General features: G+C 38.3%; 1 protein-coding gene across 2 annotated transcripts; it reads left to right on the top strand.

Moving 5' to 3' along the window:
* Positions 1 to 252: 252 nt before the first annotated feature.
* Positions 253 to 19,221, top strand: TAF1A (TATA-box binding protein associated factor, RNA polymerase I subunit A). Of its 2 annotated transcripts, none has more exons than XM_070949239.1 (11): positions 253 to 288; positions 2,902 to 3,045; positions 5,350 to 5,519; positions 6,368 to 6,481; positions 7,234 to 7,432; positions 9,063 to 9,193; positions 10,999 to 11,157; positions 13,380 to 13,446; positions 14,335 to 14,458; positions 16,148 to 16,308; positions 17,602 to 19,221. In XM_070949239.1, the coding sequence occupies exons 2-11, from the start codon at positions 2,910 to 2,912 to the stop codon at positions 17,721 to 17,723; spliced, it is 1,383 nt and encodes a 460-aa protein (XP_070805340.1). In that variant the 5' UTR covers positions 253 to 288; positions 2,902 to 2,909; the 3' UTR covers positions 17,724 to 19,221. The 2 variants fall into 2 exon arrangements, with proteins under 2 accessions (XP_070805340.1, XP_070805348.1); XM_070949247.1 differs by lacking the exon at positions 253 to 288 and adding an exon at positions 654 to 721.
* The last annotated feature ends 214 nt before the right edge of the window (positions 19,222 to 19,435 follow it).

Genomic DNA, 19,435 nt, shown 5'->3' with positions numbered 1-19,435 from the left:
ACAGATACGCGCCCAGGAACTCCGAGGCGAGGAAGGGACTTAGGTTAATAAAGCAACCAAGCACAGAGGAGCAAGTGTTAACGCATGCGCAGGCGAATTCGATACTTCTGTGAAAGGCAGGGAGTATCACGTGGCCCAAACGTTTTCGTGGTGCCCACAGAAAAGATGGCGCTCGCTGCGGCAAAGCATCGGAAGTGAAAGAAAAAGGCGGCGTGGTGTAGAATGTAGCGCGCATATTCTCGGAACCGGAAGGAAGGGAGGTGGGAAGGAAGGAAGCTTCCCATCGCGGTAGGTAGCGCTAATCTGAGAATTCTCAGCTGTTGTGGTCTCATCGGCTATTAGCAATTAAAAAAAAGAGAGAAGGGAGCACACCCTGTTTTACGAAGGATGTGTATGTTTGGTTGCTATTACAGCATTTAAACCAACGAATTCATTGACCGTTAGGCAAGCGATGTCGTAAAACACAGTCTTCACGATCTTTATAACACGGGTTTTATTTCGTGTTATATACGTTTTCCTTTTGCTCCTAAAAGAGGTGCTTAGAAAACTGGCCTGCAAAGGGCCAGTTGAGTTTCTTGCTTTGCATCTCTGGGTTAATATTGAAACTTACGTCTTTCGAATTGCAGGTTCTGTGAAGTCAGGTGGGCTCTTAATTCCTTTCAGTCACATTATCTTCTACTTGGGAAGCACTCTGGTCAATGGCAGCTTTTTCTGTAATTATGTACGTGTAATTATTTAGAAATTTTAAATGCCATCTACTTTCTTAAGCGTTCTGGAGGTGTTACAAGATCTAAGAAAAAGATACATAAAATTATTTACACACACACACACACACACACACACACACACACACACACACACACACTTAGTGATCTCTATAGGACCAATGCTTTTATCAAAATGATGAAAGGAGCTTCGCATTTTAGGATTCAAGATGCATCCTTTTCATATGTGCACACAAATGACTTCATCACACGTGTATAAAAGAGTGGCTTACAAAGCTGCAGGGCATGTTTTATCATTTGCTCCCTCCTTCCCATTCCTCTGCATAGCACACAAAAGTGAACACAGTAATGTTGAAAGCCCAGGGAAAACAAATATTTTGAAGTTCTTGAATTACAAGGAGAAAGATTGTTTCAATCCCAATGGCAATTTATTCCACAATATGGTTTCTACCACAAAGAAAGTCAGATTGGTTGTTTATATCCAATTCATCCATAAACTTTGTCCATTGATTATCTGAGCGCACAGAGTAGTCTACCCATGAATTCATAGCCTTGCAAGTAGCTTGCATCTAATCTATGTAAAACTCTATACCACAGTGACTATCTTCAATTGTGCTTGAATGATTTTTGATAGCCAATGAAACTGATTTAACATGGATAATGGGGGATTTAGAACAACCTCTCATGCTAACATTGTATTGGGTATAATCTGGATGCCTTCAAGGCCATGAAGAATGCATTGTAACATTCAAGCTTCAAGGCTAGTACTACATGAATCACTGAGAGTAGGTTTGTTTCCTCCAGGTAGGGACACATCTACTTTTATTAGTTGATAAGCTAACCCAACTAACCCAACAATGATCTGAATCTAGCTATAAACAGGTTGAACAGCCTGTTTATATTGTAAATCTATTTCTAAAAGGAACAAATCAAGAATAAACATATCCCATACTCTTAAGGAAATCAGTAGCAGGTCTCTCTTTTTGAGCCACCCTTTAAGGGATATTGAAACTTCAAAAGACTTATTGAGAATGGTCCAAAATTTTAGACCCAGGCATTTGCTGGAGTCTGGTGCTCATTTACTGCAGGGGTCCCCAACCTCCGGGCCATGGCCCAGTGCTGGGCCACAGCCTGTTCAGAACTGGGCTGTGTGATTAGGTGGTGAGTGCGTACAGCTCCACTTGTGCGAGCGGCGGGCACTCACACAGAACCATCCCCTTTCCCCCTGCTGGGCCGCTGAAGCCTGGTTAGAACCGGGCCGTGCAAGCAACAGGCAACTGTGCAAACGCGCAGTTATGGGAGTGGCAGATGTCGTGCATGAAGCTCCACTTGTGTGAGCGGCAGGCACTTGCACGCAAAGCTCCATTTGTGCGAGTGCACATGGAACGGTACTTGCCTGCGAGTTACATAGAACCATCACCTCTCCCTTCCCCACCGGACCGCCAAGCCAAAAATGTTGGGGATTGCTGATTTACTGTATTTGTTAATGAAGTCATCACTACTGAACGTTCCACTCATATAATTCAACTATTGTCCTAAATAGTTTTGGTTATAGTAGTCTTAGTTTTTTTTTTTTTTTTTTTTTTTTAAATTTGATTTATATGCCGCCCTTCTCCGGAGACTCAGGGCGGCTTACAGTGCGTTAAGCAATAGCCTTCATACTTTTGTATATTTATACAAAGTCAGCTTATTGCCCCCACAAACTGGGTCCTCATTTAACCTACCTTAGAAAGGATGGAAGGCTGAGTCAACCTTGAGCCTTGGAGAGATTCGAACCAGCAGTAAATTGCAGGCAGCTGTGTTAATAACAGGGTGCTTTAAACCACTGTAGTACCAAGGCTCTTAGTTAATTAGGTTTCCTAATATTGCTTTATTTCAAATTTTCTTGATGTTTAAATGTTGGTTTGTGTAAGTGTATATTTCATGAAAAATCTATTTCTGGGAGCCAGTTTAGAGATACAACTAGTGTGGCTGTTAAACAAAGAGGCCTATTAAACAAATACATTTAAAATATGTGTTTTTTCTCTTTCCTGTTTTTGCAGATTAGATTTTGAATATTTTGTTTATAAGTTTTACACTACTGTACAGTTGATGGATTTTCTTCTACTTAACTTTAAAGCTGATTATAACAATGTTTTTCTCTTTATTTTATTTCTTATTCTTAAAAAAAATATAGTCATAGAAATGGATAACTTTGTTGAAGAACTGAGGCAAGAAACAAGATGGCTGTCCACAGAAGAAACAGAGGATGAGTCTGCAACCAAAGCTCTGGTTCCAGAAATTTATTTGCCTTTACTGCCAAAACATTTCAACCACCCAAGTAGGTTTTTACTGACATGATGGAAAGTAGGGATGAAGGAAAATAGCAAAATCCTAGGGTCATTCTCTCCCCTTACCCCATTTAGGCCTTCCTTAGCCTGCAGTACATTGTAGTGTTACCTTTACCTTTTGCTATAAACCTGTTATAATCAATTATTTTCTTCAATAAAATTGCATAATATATGTTTTGGGTGCCATTTTGAAATGCAGTTGAGGAATGGTATATTGAACATTAACATAACACAGAATCTTCATTAATAGAAAAACTAGCAATTAAAAAGATGGGTTCTAACCTAGCTGTTGCCCTGATTTTTTTTTTCTTTTTTGCAAAACAAATTCAACATGCTCTGCTATAGTACATATTATTTTTATTTATTCATTTGTTGAATTTGGGTGATACACAATCACTAGTTACTATTACTGTTATTAATGTGATGATGATGTAACATCATTAACAGGATACAGATTGGTAATCGAGAATCACGTGTTGGAAACTTACAGTTTCTTCCTGTAATCCTGTAGCCAGACTTAGGATATAATTTTTATTTATTTATTTATTGGTATCTCATCTTTATTATTTTTACAAATAATAACATGGCAGCAAACATATCCAACATACCTTTCATATTTTTCCACAACAACAACTCTTATGAGGTAGGTTGAGCAGAGAGAGAGAGAGTGACTGGCCCAGGGTCCCCCAGCTGGCTTTCATGGATAAGGCGGGACTAGAACTCACAGTCCCCTGCTTTCTAGCCTGGTGCCTTAACTGCTAGGCCAAACTGGCTAATGTATGTAGTAATGCTTCAACTGTCACATTGATCAGGTTCTTCCACTTGTTTTGTTTCCCCAAATTCACTTGTTGCTTTGGGACAAAATGTGAGATCTTGGGGTACATGGAAAAGAGGATAGGCTGGATAATTAGTGGAAAGTTAGAGTAGCATCTGCAGTCTTAGATGTATTTAATAAAAGGGATTCTCTTTTGAAGCCAGTAAAAGAAATTCTAGAAGCAATTAAACTGTAAATAGTGGACCTGAAAGTCTTTGAAGAGAAGAGCGCTGAACTTGAAAGGATATGGCATTCAGAATTTTTTAGCTGAGTTAAGGACAAATCACATGATCTGTCTAAAGTTAACTGATTACTATATTGTTATTGTGTACTTTCAGATGACAATTGATTATCAAGATATTGTGCTTTTATACACCATATACTGTTTACACTAAAATTGATTCTTGTATAATTGAAAACAGATTCTGCTCACAGTCACCTATGACATAGTCACCTCTGGGCTTTACTACTGTAATGAGCTCCACATGGGGTTGCCTTTGAAAAGTATCTGGAAGCTTCAGTTGGTTCAAAATGTGGTGGCCAACATGATTTTGTGCAAATCTAGATTCCTCTTTGTGAGAGTTGCTTTGGTTGTCACTTTGCTTCTGCATCCAATTCAGGGTGATGGTTATCACCTTTAAAAGCCCTATGTGGCTAGGGGCCAGGTTATTTGAAGGACCCATCTTTTTCCAGTTATATCTACCTGATCCATCAGAGAGAGGAGGCAAGGTATATTAGGTCCATCTAGTGGGACCAAGATGAGGGGACTTTTCTGTCGTGGTTCCGTTTCTAGGGAATATCATTCCCATGGAGATAAAATTGGTCCCCATCTTGATACTCTTTTGAAAGTCCCCAAACATATGGTTTTGCCCTGGGGACCCAAGGATGATTTGGAGCCTATCAAGTGATTTGTCTGAATGTTGTTGCCAGGAAGGTAGAAATGTATTGTGTTTTGCAATACATTTCTTTGTAAGTATCCTGAAGTCAAAGTCAATATATATATATTTATATATATATAAATAATGATCTGGAGCTTTAAAGATGATAACAGCGTCTTGAATTGTGCTAAAAAAAACCCCTGGGAGTCAGGGCAGGTCTTCCAGATGTTCTTAATATTCTTCCAATAAGAAATATTCCTTTTTATTTTATTTCCATTGTAGGAAGGATTGTTTATTTTGATGGTGATTATGCAGTCATCAGAAAAAAAGCTAAAGTTCATTTCTTAATGCTTTTCAGTTGATGTGACACATAATAATGTGTGCCAGGAAAATCCATGAATTTGAAGCTTCAGGATACTGATAATATTTTTGAGATAAGATAATGCCAAATTAATGCAAAATATATTCTTGGGAGTTCACATTCAAGATATGAACATAACATTCACATTTTTTTCTGTGAATGGCAAACTTAGTTCCATAAATGCTTTACATATGTATTATTTGTAAAATAAATAACCAACATTTTCTTATGATGGTTGAAGCAGATATGGCTGTGAAATCTTCAGAATTCCAAACGATGAAAGAGGATTGTTTATGCTGTATCCAAGATGCTCTCTTACAAAGTCAGTGGCAGAGGGCTGCAGAATTAATGATAAGCTACTTGGAAATGCTGGAAAATACATCTTCAGAAAAAAGGGTGACATCTCAAGAGGTAGGTAAATTAATTAACATAATATATTTGAAATGAATGGAAATATATCATTTCTCCAGCATGTGTCTCTATATAAAATAATTAAGAACAGGATAAAAATGTCCCATTTATGCATTGTGTCATGAATTTAGATATATAGCATGGGACATTTTTTTCATAAATTTGGGGTGTAAACCTTCTTTAGGCCGTGGGAACCTTTGAAAATTTGAACCTTTGAAAACTCTCACAAAATGTCAGAGTAAGTTAAAATGGGATTGTCTGTTCACAAAAAAGTTGCCAAACAATGCAGCCAATCATGAAATACTTAATTGACACAAGGCAACCTGTTGGCTGGCCTTCACCTCCTGTTAGCCCTTCAGGAGGCTTCTTGCAATTCTCTATTTTACCTTTCACATTTTTCTGGACATTTAAGCAAATTGCTTAAAGCCCTATCTTACATTCACTTATCCTTTTTATTTTATGTAATATGTGTTGGATCTATACGAGGTCCTGTATTCTGTGTAAATAAAGATGATACAGGATAGTGTTTTGATTTGTAGAATGCCAGATCTTTCTGCCTACATGATGGCACAGCTTATGGGGAACTGAATATGGAAACTATAATGTTCACAGGCAAATGTGTTGGGATGTTGGTCAAGAAAATCAAGATGACAATTTTGGCCACACCATTGAGTCTGCCATTTTGACTTTCTTGATTTCTCCCCTATGGATGTCTCTGCTCATGGGCATCATGTTAGTGATGTTGTTGTAAATAATTGTATAAATTAAAGGTGTCAGTAGTCACAGTGCATTTGCTTTTAGTACTATGGCTTTATGACTTGCTTGGATTGTATTTTTTTCCTGATTAGGAGATTTGGAGAATAGGAACAGAAATCTTGCAGCAGCATCCACAGAGTAATATAGAAGAGGTCAACTATTTTGCAGATCGGATGAAAAATTTAGGAGTCAAAAGATATTTAAAGGTAAGAAAAAAACTCTCAAGGTGAAAATTTTAATTCAACATTTTAATATTGAAAACATGTTTTATTGTGAGACTTCCTACTGATTCCTTTAAGAATATGATGTAATCTTAGAGAGGTCAAATATAAATACGTTTATAACCACTATAAAAATGGTCAGAAGCCACATCTTTATATTCTTTCCTTACATTTCCTTCCTTCCTTCCTTTTCCTTCCTCCCTCCCTCTTCTATTTTCTTATTTTATTTTCTACTATTTATAGTATTTTACCTTGTTAAAATTTCTTTGATAAATTATATTAAAAAAGAAAATGTTGTTATTGTAAAACTTCAATATAGATTTTTAAATTGCACTCCATGTTTGATATTTCTGATAAAATAAATGGCTTCAAATTTTAATGACACAGAACTGTGTTTTTAATTATGGCTTTGGAACCATTTAAAAACAGTGGTTCCATAATGGATTCTAACTGAATACTGTAAGCATATTGTTCCACAATCTGGAAAAAAATCACTCATATATATGAAAAAGTGTAATTATTTCTATAGTAAAAATCTTTGATTTCTTATACAGCTCACCATCTAGCATGCCCATACACAACTGCAGTTGAAAGTGGTCCCTTGTTATTAAAACAGAATAGTTCTAAAGCACAACTCTTACCTGAAGTTATTGGGAAGATTTACTGCTGCTTTGTTTATGCATATTTGCATCCAAAGTTACTGCTTCTGTTCAACCTAAACAAAGCTCAAATTACAGATTTCTTTAGAGCATGCCTTCCACCTTTTGTGCAGCGGATTTCTGGATGAAGCCTATCAGAACTTGATCTTGACTGAAAGTTGGCGATATGGAGAAGAAACTGTTGTTCAGGAAAAAGAGCTGAAGCTTGTTCAAGCTTATAAGGGGCTGATAGACTATTATATGTGGTTAAAAAAGAAGACTGACCTTTTGGAGCTGGGTGAGTATGTGCCTGTAGATGCCACAGTGGCAACACGCAGCAGTAACTCCTGCAGTTGTCTATGCATTTTTCAATTCCATTCATGAAATATGAAAGGTGAGACAAATCTTTGGCTGAGTTCTCCGGCATGCTTATTAGGAAGAAAGTTCCAGAGAATTCCATGGAATTAGTACCTGACGAAGAAAATTTTGAAATTCATTTGATATCTTCCTCAGCAATGGGAAAGCTAAAGATTACTGTATATGTTGTTTCTCCTGTATTGCATGTTTTTTTTAAACGACCTGGAGGAATCAAAGCAAATGGCTTTCTCAATTGTCTATTATTATCTTACTCTGTTGATAAGCTCCATCAGATTTATTGGTCTTGAATAATCATAGTATTTAACTATGATTAATCAGGACTGTCAAAAATACAATGGCAACATAATTTAGTTGCTAAGCTAAATTTTTACAAAGAAAAATGTAAGGAGAAATCATAATAATCTGTTAGTGATCTTGTGACAGCACAAAATGGAGAAGTAGGGAAACTGGTTGCTCAGTTCACCCATAATATTTTACCACACTAAGTATTAAGGTTGAGAACTGGGAAGCTGTGAGCATCCTAGACCAAACTTAAGTCTAAAAATGCTAGTGAATTCCTAGAAGCTTAGTACTCAGACAAATCAGCCATTAGTGGGCATAGAGAGATAAACCACATTTACACATCAGAAGAGACAATAAAAAGCTAAAGAAATCAAAAGACCAGAACATATTCTTTCCCACAGCCAGTGGTGGGATTCAGCCAGTTTGCACCACTTCGGGAGAACCGGTTGTTAACTTTCTGAGCAGTTTGGTGAACTGGTTGTTGGAAGAAATCATTAGGGCAGAGAACCGGTTATTAAGTTATTTGAATTCCACCACTGCCCACAGCCAATACTCAGATTAATAGGGATCAGCATCAGACAAAAGATCAGGCAGAAAACAATGCTCTGATCAAGGAACTACCAAAAGGACAATCACTCCCCGATTGATACTGGCAATGCAAGCTACTTTATATAAACAAAGAGCAACTCCCTCCCCATACTAGCACCACACCTAGTTAGGTAATAAAATGTCTAAGCAAACAACAAAGCTCAGAGAGAACTAAGGACTCTACATTGTCACATATAACAATAGTGGGAGAAGGTAAACACACCTGAGTTGTATATTTCAAAGAAACATCCTGCCATCCCCAAATGATGTATATATATATTTGGCTCTGAACTGATTACCTTGGGATGCTACTTTTGGGTTTCATGAAAGAGATACTGATCATAACCTACCAAGTATTGTGGAGAAGCATAGATGGAATATTTTGCAAGCTTTGAAGTGGATTTTTTTTATCATTCTCCCTCACCATTCATTTTATTGTTTGGCTTCTTTAGTATAATAAATATTCAGGAGATCTGAAATGGCAGCTGTTGTTTTATAAATATGTTATTTTCCTTTGTGTATCCAATTTGAATTGCTATATTCCTTGACTACAGTATCTCTTTTTAAAACATTTTTGTCCTGGAGGATTTTTGAAAAATTGATTTTTAAAATGAAGGATAAAATCATGATGTCATCTGTTTCAAATTAGATTTATGAGATGGATGTCTTGCCTTTCACAGATGACGACAGCTGTACACAAGCTTCTCTTCAGCAGGAAATGCATCACTTGTACCAGCAGGCTAAAGTCAGCCTTAGGGAAATAATCAGAATTCCTGGAGTTTGGGATCCTTTCGTGATTTGTTATGTGGATGTAAGAGCACCCTTTGTACAGTAGACTTTCTATGTCACATAATCTGGATGGCTGTCAGATGGGCCAGTTTTAGAGAGGTACATTAGGTAACTCAGTGGTAGAGGCTTTTGTGGAGGTTTGTAGATTCAGAAATTGGTGAAAGTGCTATCACAGAGTTACCTGTACAGATAGTCATAAAATGGTTATTAGATGGCTGGTATTGTCTTATGCTTAGTTTTATGGGCATGAGTCAAACATTCGAAACTGTATATTTAGCTCCTTGTAAAAAACATACAAAGCAACCCTGATATGTATTCATTTATTTGTTTTATATCCTACCTTTTGTTCAGGAGCTTAAGGCAGTATGTATAGTGCTCCCTTCTTCCATGGGAGTCCAACTCTTAATCATCAAATCCCATTGACTCACCATTGTCATAGAAGGCATGTTCACACCAATGCAGCTAAAGCCTACTTAAAGCTGACTTGCTCATGAGCAGCCTCATAGGAATAAGAGGCATGGCTATACAAGTGGGAATGGCCCTAGAGTTTTTTTCATTTGGCTTTTGCTGATTTAAACTGACTAGGTTTACAAGTTACACTAAGCCATAATGTGATTTGTTTGTTTCTGACTTAACATATTGTGGGAACCAACCACTTGATCTATAAACCAAAGTTTATGATTCCACATGTTTTTATGGAATCAACCAGTCATGGGCTGGACCAGAACAAGGGGATCAGAATGTTAAGAAACCAGATTTTAGGAAATATTTCCTGATAATATGTGTGACTCACTGGAGTAGTTCTCCTCATTGGAGGCCTGCAAACAGGGGCTGGAGATTTATCTGTCCAAAATGCTTATTACATAATATGTGCTATGATCCCTTTTCTGTATTTATCATTGTAGCAAAATCTTCCTTGGTGCTGCAGTTCATATAGCTGACAATAGATGGCTCTAGGGCACTGATTTTTGGTGGTGAGATAAAAACTGAAAAAAGAAGCAACTGAAGGAAGCAGAAGAGAAAGGAAAGAGAAGTGGGGAAGCCTGTTGGATAATGAAAAAGCAGAAAAACTAAATGGGACAGTGGAGAAAAATGCAGGGAGGTTTAATGGGCAGTAAATTGGAAAAGTATTGGGGAGGCAGCGAGTGGGGACTGCTAGGAGAGCAGTCAGGAATTGGGAGGGACCTCAGAGATTATCATGTCCAACTCCCTGTGCAAAATTTGCTAAAGCATTTTGGACAGATGGCTATCCAGCCCATTTAAAGATCTTCACTGAAAAGGAGCATACAGTTTCGGGAGGCAACCTGTTTCATTGCTTGAACCAATCCAGAATTTTCTCTCAGAATCTGATTTTTTTCCCCTGTAGTTTTAATCCACTGAGCCTGGTCAAGCTGCCCAGAGCAACGAAGAACAAGTTCACTCCCTCCTTTATATGACAGCCCTTTAAGTTATCCAAAGAGGACTGTCACGATGTCACCTCAGTCTCTTCTTATTCCTTTAACTGTTCTTCCTAGGACTTGGTTTCCAATCCCTGCAAGAAAATCTTAGTAGTGTTAGTAGGCAAATGGGGGAGAGCACATGGGCACATGGGGGAGAGAAAAGCTTATCAGGCAGTCTTGGGGGACACATCTGCCTCCCTCCCTCCTCCCCCCCCCCCGGCTGCACCTGGAGCCATATATTTTTGTTCCTTGCCTTAATGCAGTTTAAAAATAAGTGCACTGTTAAATTACTTTTATTTTAGTTTAATTTTGTTGCAAAACAGTTTGGTACTACTTTGTAACATGGTGTCAGTTTGAAATGAACAGCTGAACATTTATGTTCTTTTAGTTGCTGGAACATTATGAGGAGTATGAAGAAGCACGGGAAGTGTTAAGTGACTATGCGTATAATTCCAAGTTCCCTGCCAACCCCAATGCTCATGTCTACTACTACCAGTTCCTAAAGAGAAGGGGAGAATCAAGGAAAACACAGATCTCTGCACTGCAGGCAAGAATTCTGGAGTTTTACTGTTCTGTTTGTTTATGATTCTGTTCTTACTCTCTTTTATCTATGAATAACGAAGAACACAAATGAGCTAATCAAAGATTAATGTTTTCTTGGAAGTTGAATGTGTCTAATAGTGTACTAAATAGCTTGCTGAAATCAACAGAACTTAACAACTACAAGTAATCCTCAACTTATTCCTAATCATTTTACAATCATTTGGAGTTACAACGGTCTTGGAATGATGCTTTATGACCCATAAAGCATCTCTCTCTCTCTCTCTCTCTCTCTCTCTCTCTCTCTCTCTCTCTCTCTCTCTCTCTCTCTCTCTCTCTCACACACACACACACACACACACACACACACACACACACACACACAGCATGTAATCGCATTTCTGGTGCTTGGCAGCCAACTTGCATGTATGACCATTTGCAGCATCCTGTGGTCGTGGGAATATGATTTGTGACTTTCACAATTTCCAGTGTGGGTTTTTTTGGTGATTTCTGGCAAAAACCCGCTCATTTGGAAGAATGAATACACTTGACAATTGTACTATTCCTTTAAGGACTGTGTGATTCACTTAACAACTACTATGAAAAATATATAAAAAAATGGGTCTGGTGATGCAAGCACCTCAACTTAACAATTGCAGTGATTTACAACATGATTTCTGGTCTCAGTTGTCATAAATTGAGACCCGTATTTATTTATTTGTTTGTTAAATTTATTTGCTGCCTATGTGGCCATGGGGCTACTCTAGATGGCTTACAACAATAAAAAGGAAGAAATGAAAAGAGTGTGTACAGAAGTAAAATAATAGAACAATAAAACAATGGAAAAGAATACAATACGAGAATACATCAATATGATAGCCAAAAAAGATGGATGGGTGGAGAGCGGAGATCAACCGGAGGGGGGGGGGGAGAGGGAGGAGGAGGAGGTAGCGTCTGCCATCAATCCAGCAACCACCTCCAGTGTGAAACTTCCCCATTTGGACCCCAGACCAGCCAGTAGAGCCAGTTTTCAGGCTCTTGCAGAAAGATAGGAGGGTCGGGGAAGACCTTATTTGTAGGGTAAGATCAGTGGTGGGTTGCTACCGGTTCGCCCCAGTTTAGGCGAACTATAGTGGCGGTGATGGGAGGCTCCACCCACCCACCCAGATGTCATCAAAAATGCTCTGCCCATGCGCAGAAGCGCCGCACGCTCGCATAGCAAGCACACGCTCCTGCCTGCTCCCAATAGCGAACTGGTAGCGCCGGGATTTGAAACCCACTAGTGGGTAAGATGTTCCAAAGGTAGGAGTTGCAGCAGAGAAAAAGGCAGGGTTGCTTTAAGAAGTTGCAAATAGATATCCATGTGTCCAAACCACCTTTTATATTTGAAATATTGTACAACCTTTTATATGTAGATAATCATGGTCTATGCCTCTTTTGTACTGTGTTTTCCAAGTGTAAAATGCTCAGACAAGTACTTTTTAGAACACAAATTAAATGCAATAATTACACCACAATCCTAAAATACTTGTCATATAAATCTGTCACTATTATTATAATAAGAGTGCAGTGCCAGTGATCTCTGCAATAACTGGAATATATTAATGGGCTGACTTCAGTTTGTATGCATCATATTTGTTTCATAAAATATAATTTTTTGATGCCAGAATATTTCAAACTCTTTAGTGCGGTATGTACTTCACACCTGATACACAGATAGTCCTTGATTTACAGCCACAGTAAAGCCTGGGATTTCGGTCACAAGTTATTTTAGTTCTAAGTTGATGCACTATATGAACAGACTCAATTTTATGACCCTTTTAAGATGGTCATTAAGTGAATCACATCATTTTCTGCTGGAAAACGGCAAAATATGTTACAGATCACAATCATGCAACCAGGAAATGCACCAGTCATAAATACAATCTCATCATCTCACCATGTGCCCAAATTGGAATAATTTGACCAAGTGTGTGTGTGTGACTGTCATAACTGTGAGGATGGGCTGTAAATAGATTTTGTTGAAGTCTGTTGTATCTTCAAACGGTTGTTAAGAACTGGTGGTAAATTGAGGACTATCTGTAATACACCTTGTCTCTGAGGTGAAACTGGCAGTCCAATCCTGTTCTCTGGTATAAACCTCTGCAGGTATCTTCTGTAAAACCATTGAGATGTAAAAGTGCCTAGTTTCACTTTCCAAAATTCATCTATTTACCTGTTTCTTCCTAGATCCTGCATGAACTTGTTCCTTCCCATGAACTAATGCTGGAATTTTACAACTTGCTTAAAAAATCAAGTGAGTCCTTTTAAGGGTATCCCAATATTACACTCAGATTAGTTGCTCTGTTCCTCCCTTGAGCCATAATTAACAGGAAAAGTTTCAAGCAAATCCTAATGCAAATAAAAGTTTACAACCAAGAGTGCCTTTTGCTATCTTGGACTTATCTCCTGAAGGAAAGCAGAATGACCTTGTTCTACCTACATTGATTACAACCTGACTAAACTATTGTAAGGCATTCTGTGTAGAACTGTCTTTGCTTTGAAAACATCACTATAGATGATAGTGCCTGGATGCTCGTGAAAGCGAAGCACACTGATTAAATTATTCTGATACTGTGTTAATTACTGTTTCCTTTTTTTCCTGGCTCAATTTATTTTACTGGTTTTCATAGTTAGATAGATTTTTTTAAAAAAAATCCCCTGAACTCCTGTGAACCTGCCCATATTTTGTAATGGGCCCCTCTGTTTCTGGCCCACTATTAATATCCAGCAAAGGACACGGCTTGTTTTAGCTGTGGCCTGCTATCTTTGAATAATATATAAGGTTGGCTTTTAAGCTAATTTTAAAAAACTAGTTTTTATCACATAATTTTTAATTTACTTTCTATTGAGTTCTTTTCAGTCTCCTATAATTTCCAACTAGCATGGTTAAAAGCTGTGAATTAATGGCTGACTTCAGAATGGTGTTTGGCTGGGGAAGGTTCACGTATAGTATCTTATCATTGCAAATTGAGATTATATCCAGAACAATTAGTTGCTACTACTGCAGCTGTTACTGGATTTTTGTCTTTGGTTTCAGAAATTTTTTAAAAAAGAAAACCCTCGCCAACTGGTAATGAGAACTTTTGCCTCTTTTGCAAATATTAGAATACTACAAAAATAATGGGATCTATTCTAATTTCAGAAAAAAGAAAAAAACATAAATTACAGCTGAAAGTTATTTTTGCAGCTTTGGATTTTGCTGGCTGGAAGGAAAATGTAAAAGCTTGGAATTATTTGGCAAAACAGATAGTAGAAATTCTGCAAAAGTAAGTCTATCAGATTTTGCAGTGTGATTACATCTATATAAATATGTTTTGCTATCTGTATTGTAAAAATCTAATGTGCTTTAATTTTCTTTGGTAAAGATTCTAGTCCTCTGCAAGAAATGGGGATCATTTCCAATGGAAATAGGACATTCTTAAAAAATAGAATCTGAAACTCAGAGTTGGAAATGTTCAAGAAAATTTAGCAATCTCCTTAGTGAGCATTAGCTAATTTTCATAAGATACACATTTGGGATGGTTCCCCCCCTGAATTCAAGACTTTAGATGATCCATCGGAATCAGGTCAAAACATTAAAAATAAAAATAACTATGGTATATTGAACTCAATGGAATTTTAATAGTAATACGTTAGATTTTTAAAAATCAGTTACATAGAGTTTTTTTGATGGATTCCATTGAAAGATTCTAACTGATTAAATACAGGACAAAACTATATTTGCCCATAGTGACATTTAATTAGAACAAAACTGTTTACTTGGATTTCCTGGCTAACATTCATTTTGCTTTGCCTGTCCTTTTGAATTTAAGCTAGATTTGAGTTAATTTTAGTATGAGTCATTTATAATTGTATGGAAAACAGAAATGGCCTTAAATTGGCCAGATTGAGCTTTTTGAAGCAATGTATGCTTTGGAGCCGTTCTTTGCAATCTTTTACAGGTAGCCCTTGACGTAACTATTCGAAGTCAGAATGGCATTAAAAAAGTGCCATTTTTCACACTTACACCCTATGCAGCATTCCCATGGTCATGTGAGCAAAATTTGGATGCTCAGCAATTGGAATGTATTTATGATGGTTGCAGTGCCCTGGAGTCATATGATCACCTTTTGTGACCTTCTAACAAGCAAAGTCAACGCAGAAGCCAAATTCATTTAACAACCGCAGTGATTCACTTAGCAACTGTTGCAAAAAAGCTTGTAAAACAGGGCAAAACTCACTTAACACTTAGCAGTGGAAAATGTGGGCTCAATTGTGGTTGTAAGTTGAGGACTACCTGTAATAAAGTGTGAAATTCCCCTACCAATCTTTGAGATATACTGTATGTATGTGTGTGTATATATATATGTATATATATATATATATTTGTCTATGTAAATTATATGTGTATATGTATATGTATATGTATATGTATATGTATATGTATATGTATATGTATATATTTGTTTTCTGAGGTTTTCGCGGGTGTTTGTATGTAGGTCTTTGGTTATTCGGGTTTTCTCCCGCGTAAAATTGGAGGTTTCTTGGCACAACCAAGCCCCCACCTAAACAGAACACACACCCATCCAATCAGAGCACAGCGAACCCCCCATCCAATCAGAGCACAGCCAAACCCCCAACCAATCAGAACACACCTCCACCCAATCAGAACACAGCCAAGCTCCCACCCAATCAGTTCACACCCCCACTGGCAGTTAAAAGGAAGAAACAGCTGCGATCACACACATTGCTCCTAGAAGCACGAAGCCGAAGACACCAGCCTGAAGATGACGAATGAGACTTTGTCGAAACGTTGCCAAGAAACCTCCAATTTTACGCGGGAGAAAACCCGAATAACCAAAGACCTACATATGTATGTGTGTGTGTATATATATATATATATGTGTGTATGTGTGTGTGTGTTTGGATTTAGATCTAATTTGGATATTCCTAGGTTTTCTTTGTATGTTTTTCAGCTCTGATAAGCAATTTCACTGGCTGAAAAAGGAGTGGGCTATTCGAAAGGACTGGTGGCCAGCTTTTCATTTCAGTCTTTATTTGGCAAAAAGTAACTGGCAGGAAAACAAAAAACTCACGTGTGAAAAAGTTCTGATAGCTGGCATACTGTTGGGAAAAGGTAAGGTTTTCTATCCCTATATGTTAATGATGATTTCAAATACTATTTAAATAGTATTTAAAAAACTATTCCTCTTTCCCCATAAAGCGTGCATAGTCCATGACTATGCTACTAAGAACTTTATAGGTGATTATCATTGCACTGAATTGCATCCAGATGAGAAGCGAAAACTAGTGCCAATATCAAAGTAGCAGTGGTACATGGGCATCATAACTACCTGGGGCACTGTATTCCAACCAGTTGTGCTTCTGAGTAGTCTTCAAGGGCAACCTTGTATAAAACGTATTGCAGCAATCTAACTGGGACGTGACTAAGGAGCCAGTGACCATGAGCTAGGCTTTCCAATCTAGAAACAAGTAAAATTGGCACACAAAAGGGAGGTGTGCAAAGGCCCTCTGCGCCAGTCTGCCACTTGCTGTTCAAGCAAGAACCAAAACTCCAAAAATCTTGGCAAATTTCACACTAATTCTGGTGTCTGATAATTCATATCCCTCCAGAGCTTTGCGAAGCTGCATCCTGACAGCCTTCTCAATAGCTTTCCCTAAAAGGAAAAGTTGAAGGCAGAAGGAAAATCAGGTTGATTTAATGGAGAGGTGACCATGCTTAAATAGCTCTTGGTGATGTCTCAGGACCAACAGGTGCAAATTGTCCCCAGAAAATTGAGCCAAAAACTATGCTTCAGTCCACTTCAGAGGACCTACCCAACTGGATCCAGCTCAGAGCAGATCCAATTGACGTTATATGACAGAGGCCTCAAGTGGTCCTCAAGGTGGCCCTGCAGATATTTCTCTGGTCTTTCCCTCCCCAGGAGGGATCACTTTGAACAGGGTTGCAGAAGCAGTAAGAGCAGAAAAATAGTTACGTTTGGCTGCTTTTCTTGCCACAAATAAAACCTGTGTTTCTGGATTTGCTGTTCATCTCCAAGTATCTCTTCTGATGTTTCATTTCCTGGAGTTCTGAAAATCAGGACACTTCCCTGGGTCCATGAGCAGGGAGAGGCCACATAGGTAGAATCAATGATAGGAAATAACTTCCCTAAATCAGGGTTACCATAGTGTACTTGTGCAAACCAGTTCCCTCAAAGACTCAGCCAGGTTATATTTCAGTTAATGAAACAAAATCTAAAATATAGTCTGAAACTAGTGTATATTCTTTTTGTATAAAGCTAAGAAAATGTGTCCAGTTTAATTGACTTATTAAGTTTAGAAGAGCCTTATTTGGGTCACAAGTTAGTTGAATACCATTGTTGTGTCACATTTGTTCTAATGCCATTTCATTTTTGCATATTTTTAGACTGCAAGTACTTTAAGTATGCCACCAAAGAAGGTTGTAAAGTTCAGAAGAAAAAGTTCCGACAGTTGAAGAAATTTGTGAAAGAACACAGCTGGGTCAGTTTAAGATTGGCTGATACGTGATTACTTAGTATCAAATCTCTTGATTTTTTTTTTCAAGGGTGTTAGATGATATTGATGTCCTGTATACACAAGTCATCCTGACAAACAATTTTTGTAAAATCCAGGTAATTCTCGAGATATGACCGGTCACCTAATGGCTGTTTGATGTTACAACCCCCCCCCCAAAGCTACATATGATCCCATTTTGAAATATGGCTGCTGCAGCATGCCTTACAACTGGCCACAGGGATGCTGCAGCATTGCCCACCTCTCTCCCCCTCTGGCCTGCCCCACTGGCATCCCACAGTGCTTGGTTTACTCCCCATGCCTCCTGGAAGCACCTGCCATTTTCCATATATTGACAGTTCCTTGTGGAAATGACGGCTGCTTTCAGAGCATTCTGCCCTGATCAGCTGACCGTTGGGATACTGCAAAGCTCTCCTGGCTCTTGTTAAGCTTTGGCGATGCCAGCTGCCTGAATGCAAAAGTGGAAGCTTTAGGATTCATCTTCCAAAAACTGTTCTCTTGCTTAATTCCCTTCCTCCTCCAGAAACCCACATTTGTTCAATAAAATATAAAAAAGCTAGAGAGACAGACTTGTTGATCTTTCTTCCCCCTCCCAGTAGGTGCTGAAACTAAACTCTCCACCTCTGCATTTCAATCTTGATTTTTTAACCCCTTCATTTGCTAAATTTACTGCCACCTTACCATGATAAGTTGATTGCTGGGCTGAAGAGTAGAGGAAAGGAAGGAAGCGAGCAAAGAAAATCTGGAGCTCAGCTCAAAAAGTTCAGGCATCTGGAGCATAACATGTGTAGCAAACGGCCAGCCACAGCAGAAGCTTGGTCCTTGGAAAGCTTTTTGCTGCATTTCTGACTCCCTTTTCAGGAGTCCTAGCTGGGTCCTGAAGGAAAATTGGACTAGCAGGGAAAAGCTTGGAAACCTTTTGGAAAGCTATTTGTCTGATTCTAGGTTCATCACCTAATTTGGGGGAGGCCTTTTAACTCCCACTTTTTAAAAAAAGAAATTGAAGAAATGTGGGCTTCTGGAGGGAGGGAGGAAGTTAAGCAAGGGAAAGATTTGGGGAAGATCATCCTGAAGCTGCCTCCTTTGTATGCAGCTGGCTGGCTTCCCCAAAGCCTAGCAACAGTCAGGAGAGGTTGGCAGTATCCTGATGGCCAGCTCATTGGAATAGAGGCTAGCCCACCAGCATAGCTTTTATCATCCATGCATAGAGGCTTGTTTGGAAGCTTCTCTGGTATTGGAATGTGGTGTTTGGCCCTAATCTAGCTGGGCTCTTCGCCCCTACTGAGCTGTTTTTGGCTTTGCAAAACTTTTTGCTGCTCATCTGCTCCACTTAACAACTCACACATTGTTTAACAGCATCAGGGAGAGCAGGGATGGGGAGGGGTTGTTAAGCAAGGCTGTTTTGCTTAAGGGCCATCCCCATTTGCGACCGTAATGTTGTATGTCTACTGTATGTATAAGAATTGTATATATTTTTTTACAATAAATGTTTCTGTAATAAATCTGTTTGTATGAATGTACTTTTTTACTTGCTTATTTATGTTTATGTTAAAATAAAAATTGAGGCTTTATAGAAAATAGACACTATAATTTACATTTCCCAAGTTGCATATACAATAGAAGACTTGAAACTTTTTATTCATTTAAAATGTTTATATGGCTACCCATCTTGCGGCACACAAGTCAAAATAGGTTAAATATGGATG

This window comes from Pituophis catenifer, unplaced genomic scaffold, assembly GCF_029215685.1.
Source record: "Pituophis catenifer annectens isolate HBS135680 unplaced genomic scaffold, rPitCat1.0.hap2 SCAF_1, whole genome shotgun sequence".
In the NCBI taxonomy this organism is placed as follows: domain Eukaryota; kingdom Metazoa; phylum Chordata; class Lepidosauria; order Squamata; family Colubridae; genus Pituophis; species Pituophis catenifer.
This window is presented reverse-complemented; position numbering and strand designations above follow the sequence as displayed.

Bases quoted from the DNA above. Each gene is read 5' to 3' on its own strand.
- TAF1A (XM_070949239.1), top strand. From the start codon at position 2,910: ATGGATAACTTTGTTGAAGAACTGAGGCAAGAAACAAGATGGCTGTCC. The intron at 11,158-13,379 runs GCAAGAATTCTG...GTTTCTTCCTAG, and splicing joins CACAGATCTCTGCACTGCAG to ATCCTGCATGAACTTGTTCC. The intron at 14,459-16,147 runs GTAAGTCTATCA...TATGTTTTTCAG, and splicing joins ATAGTAGAAATTCTGCAAAA to CTCTGATAAGCAATTTCACT.